The sequence below is a fragment of the Rhea americana genome, unplaced genomic scaffold (assembly GCF_003343005.1).
Source record: "Rhea americana isolate MKP2758 unplaced genomic scaffold, rheAme1 scaffold_10, whole genome shotgun sequence".
Classification (NCBI taxonomy): domain Eukaryota; kingdom Metazoa; phylum Chordata; class Aves; order Rheiformes; family Rheidae; genus Rhea; species Rhea americana.
Window position 1 is genome coordinate 1,267,525 of NW_028185039.1, and position 4,433 is coordinate 1,271,957.

Here is a 4,433-nt window from a genome sequence, read left to right on the forward strand (position 1 = left end):
GGCGGCAGCTGCGCAGAGGAGAGCGGCGGGCGGGGCCGCCTGGGGCCGGCGGCGGCCTAGGGGCGCCTGCGGCCTCGTCAGCGACGTCTCCCGGTGCGCGCGGGCCTTGCGGCTCGCCTGTGGCGTCTGGCCTGGTCGTTCCTGTCGCTTCCGCGCCCCGTATTTATCGGGGCCGTTGCGAGTTGGGTGAATGTCGCTGTAAACCTTCAACGCAACAGGCAGGGTAGGGATGGAGAGCTCCTGGGGACGGGCTCTGCCTTTCCCCTGATTTCAGGGAACAGCATGGGAGGTCTCGATCCAAATTGGGGCTCTTCTCATTGTAACTGGACCAGGTAACTGAAGGTGCTGCCAATCTCGGGAATTCCGAGGTCCGAGGCTGCTGGGGAGAAATGGGAGGAAGGACAGTCGAGATCGGAATTCGTTACTGTAGAGAGTTGTGAAATACGCACTGGTCCATGCTAATCTGTTGACTCCCCTTTCTCGGGTAGCTGCCGGCGTCTGGTGAGCCGCGCTCTGCAGTGCAGGCGCTTCCACGCTGCGACGGCGTTCCTCAGGAGAAAGACTGGAGCGGATCACCAGTGGCTGGAACGACATTTGAAGGATCCCTTTGTCAAGGCAGCAAAACAGCAGAATTACCGTTGCCGAAGTGCCTTCAAATTACTAGAGATAGATGACAAGTTTCGCATCCTTTGTCCAGGATTTTCTGTTCTTGACTGCGGAGCTGCGCCTGGTGCTTGGAGTCAGGTTGCTGTACAGAGGGTCAATGCCTTAGGTACTGGTAAGTGCACGTGCTTGGCGACCGAGACGGGGATGATGCTCACTGTGAAGTGTGTGAGAAAGCTCAGCTGTGCTGATGGTGGAGTGGGCAAGGTACAGGGGTACAGACCGTCACCGCAGTCCCTGACAGAAATTTAGAGTAGCAAAGAACTCAAGATTTCTGGCCCTAGGGTGTTGGTAAAGCAACATAATTCTTCATATGGTCTGGAGAAATCATATCTATGAAACAAACTTATGATAAGGTGCTGCTGTAAAGGTAGCTAAGTCTTCTACTTAACTGAGTTGGGGGGAGTTAATATTCAAAGGCTAATGAACTAGGCTAGGTGAGAACCCTTCTTAATCCACCTCTGAAATTCATGTGGCCTCCAGCAGGTAACTTGGCTTTTCTAAATTTTTATTTCATTTCCTAAATAATGGCAGTAACCACTACCTACAGTTTGTGTGTTTTATGTGTCACAGATATTTATAAGTTAAGGCATCATTGTCTGTATTATTGTCCAGAATTTCAACACTGCTAGTCTCGAAAGAAACAACAGAAAAAAACAACTAAAATACCCCTTGGTTGTCCAGAATAACTGACTTTTAATATTTTAAATGGATTAATAAATAGCAAACCATCTGTCCAGATATGTGCAGTAAACTCTTTATGGAAGGACAGGAAGACCATACTTGGCTGGTGATGCATTTTTGTGTATTGGAAATCATGGAGCTTGGGTACATGCAAGTTTTTTGCAGCCCTTAAGAGTGATCAATGTGTCATTCATTCTTATGACAACTCTTGTTTACTAGATCCTACTGTCCCTACTGGTTTCGTCCTTGGAATTGACCTTCTGCGCATTTCCCCACTGGACGGAGCAGTCTTTCTGTCGGAGGCTGACGTTATGGACCCAAGCACACTTAGGAAAATTCACAGTCTGCTCCCTGCAGAGAAGGTGGATGTTATCTTGAGTGACATGGCACCTAATGCAACAGGCATCAAAGACCTGGACCATCAGAAGTTGATCAACTTGTGTTTAGGCCTTCTGAATCTGTCTCAAAGTATTTTAAAGCCAAAAGGAACTCTACTCTGTAAATTTTGGGATGGACAGGAGTCCCGCCTTCTTCAAGGCAGACTGAAGGAGCAGTTTAAAGATGTGAGAACTATAAAGCCTCAGGCCAGCCGACAGGACTCTGCTGAATCTTATTACTTGGCAAGACTATACAAAGGGAAATGAAAGCTGAGAATTGCAGATTATCAAACTGGTGATCAGACACTGGTTGGAAATTTTTGCTTGGCACATATTTAAAATAAACTCCCAGCATTAAGCCCCCCAACTTCAAATGTTGCATTGTTGAGCACAGTCTGGGGGAATATGCTGCAATTCTTACAAAGAATGCTTTTCAGATACAAAAGTAAAACCAGAATGGTGCCCTGCTGAGTTTATCCACTAATTGTGCAAGCAGAGACATCCAATATAGCATCTCACCTGTGGAGAAAACTGTCAGGAGTGGAGAAGAATAATCTGAAAGGCAACCTCTTGGGCTGGAGTAATGGAAATTAAAATAAAACAGTGATTATAGTGTCTTTTTTTTAAAATATGTGTGCTCGAAAATCATTGCAGTACTACTACTGTCATATTGGAGTCTAACCATGAAGGCAGTTTCCAAAATGAGAGGGAACAACGTGGGGAGTTTGAGCCAATTTATTTCCTCTTTGTCTTTCTTAAAAGCTAGTGCAATTTATTAGCGTGTATAAAAATAGATAACACTTTTGTGCATGTCGGAATCTGCATTGTCACATACCATCTATAATGCAGGCGTTCAATATATATGACTCTGGCTCTGGGATATTGCAAAGCTTGACGGCTTTACTGCATTAGCTAAAGACACATGATAAATTTAGAAATTGTTACTTTATTGTACTCATAAATCCAGCAAACGACAGAGGGTCATCACAACTGAGAAGATAATTTTCCCTGTGTTTTCAGTAATGTTTCATATTTCACCAGTGACGTTTATTAGGTAAAACGGCAAGATGTTTCTTGGGTCTCAGGTAAAATTATTGGTCGAATTGCTAGAATTCTGTTTGTGAAAATAAACATAGCTATTATCTTATCTGGAGGTGACAACTTTTGTGTTAAATAGCTCTTTTGTCGTACTGAGTGAGGCATGAGTTATAGAAGGGGCTGGTGGCACTATCTGCTTTTCAAGCTTCCAGATAGTTTTCCTTACAGACGCCTCATTTTGAATTGCTTAAAAACTTACCAAGTTTTAACTACTTTATCTGAAACCTTTCATTCTGACTCTCTATACTGAGCAGTATGCATGAAGGTATTAACCAGACTAAACTAGGGAGCTGGATGTTGGTTTGTATATGTCTGGGGGGGAAATTATGACAGTCTGCTATTTGAAAACTCAATTACTCTGTGATTTGCAGTAAGAACTGCACTGAACAGGATGTTTCTGTTACCATGTGCTTTTTACTTTGGCCCTGGAAATGGGGCTGGGTGCTAGAGAGGCTGTAAGGAGGGAAAGGGGGAGCAAATGGGCCTGGAATTGGGAGAGAGCCTGGGACGGATAAGGACAAAGTGAGGGAAATAGAAGTTTTGTGGAGCTGGGATTGCAAAGTGGCAGCTGCAGGGAAGCTGAGCTTGGAGGGTATGAGCAGGAGTCCATCACGGGAGGATCAGCTACAACCCCCTTCTCCCTGACAGTAATTCTTGTCTGAACTATCATCAAGGCATATATCTTACTGAGGTTTAGTGTCCAGTGGGTGCAGAGAAAAGGTGGCCGGCTTCCTGGCGCTGTGAGCTGCACACCAGGGTCTCCCGTCTCCTGACACCCCTGGACCTGGACTCTTCGTGGGTCAGGGCAGCACGCTTGCTTTTTATTTGATCAGCAGATATGGCAGAGGCTTGTGCAGTAGATCTGCAGTTAACATTGATACATTTTACTGACACCTAAATTCTCTGAAAGGATTTTTTTTCCATTTCTAAAGGCAGTTTTTAAGTAGGAATTTGCACTCAAAAATGGCAGCTGTGCTTCTAACAGCAGGAAGACTTACRTAGCACTGACTCTTTGGGGGAAAGGAGGGATGTGGATGCAGTAAGCCTCAAAATAGGCACCCAGGACTGCTGGCTTTTCACTTTTAAAAGTCTTTCTTTTTTTCTTTTTTTTTCTTCACTGTAAGGTGAGGTTGATACTTAAGTTTATGATCACAGTAGCCCCATTGGGTGAGCTTTGCCCGTTCTCTTTCAATTTGCCTTAGATCTCCATTTTACAGATACTTTAAAAGTGAGTAACTGAAATCTAAGAAACATATTGAGAACAGCTGAGTCTTCGGGGGGGGGGGGGGTGCCAAGCTCTGCAGCAGCTGGTCAGAATTAACGCTCTCATTTATCTTTTCCAGGATTTCGCTTTCTCGCTCTGCAAAACTAGCAGGAACGGGGGCTTGGAGAAAGGCGGGTGACAGGCCGAGGGCAGAGGGACGCGGCGGCCTTTCGGGGGGCAGCCCCGGGCGGCCGGTGCGGGCAGAGGGAGGGCGTGCTGGGGCACCCCGGGCGGACATTACGGCAGGTGGCGCGCGTATTCGCGGCATTACGGCGGCGGCGGGCGCTCTTCTCGCGGGAGCTGCGCGCGCGGTCCCGTGAGATCTCGGCGGCGGCGCGAGGAGGGAG

General features: G+C 46.6%; 1 protein-coding gene across 1 annotated transcript; it reads left to right on the forward strand.

The window, feature by feature from the left end:
• Positions 1-135: 135 nt before the first annotated feature.
• Positions 136-2,871, forward strand: MRM2 (mitochondrial rRNA methyltransferase 2). Its single transcript, XM_085301110.1, has 3 exons — positions 136-332; positions 489-778; positions 1,567-2,871. The coding sequence occupies exons 1-3, from the start codon at positions 283-285 to the stop codon at positions 1,989-1,991; spliced, it is 765 nt and encodes a 254-aa protein (XP_085157236.1). The 5' UTR covers positions 136-282; the 3' UTR covers positions 1,992-2,871.
• The last annotated feature ends 1,562 nt before the right edge of the window (positions 2,872-4,433 follow it).

What these genes read in the sequence shown, in the direction of transcription:
- MRM2 (XM_085301110.1), top strand. Translation starts at nt 283, where the DNA reads ATGGGAGGTCTCGATCCAAATTGGGGCTCTTCTCATTGTAACTGGACC. An exon ending in TCTCATTGTAACTGGACCAG is followed by an intron (nt 333 to 488) that starts GTAACTGAAGGT and finishes TTTCTCGGGTAG; the next exon opens with CTGCCGGCGTCTGGTGAGCC. An exon ending in GGTCAATGCCTTAGGTACTG is followed by an intron (nt 779 to 1,566) that starts GTAAGTGCACGT and finishes CTTGTTTACTAG; the next exon opens with ATCCTACTGTCCCTACTGGT.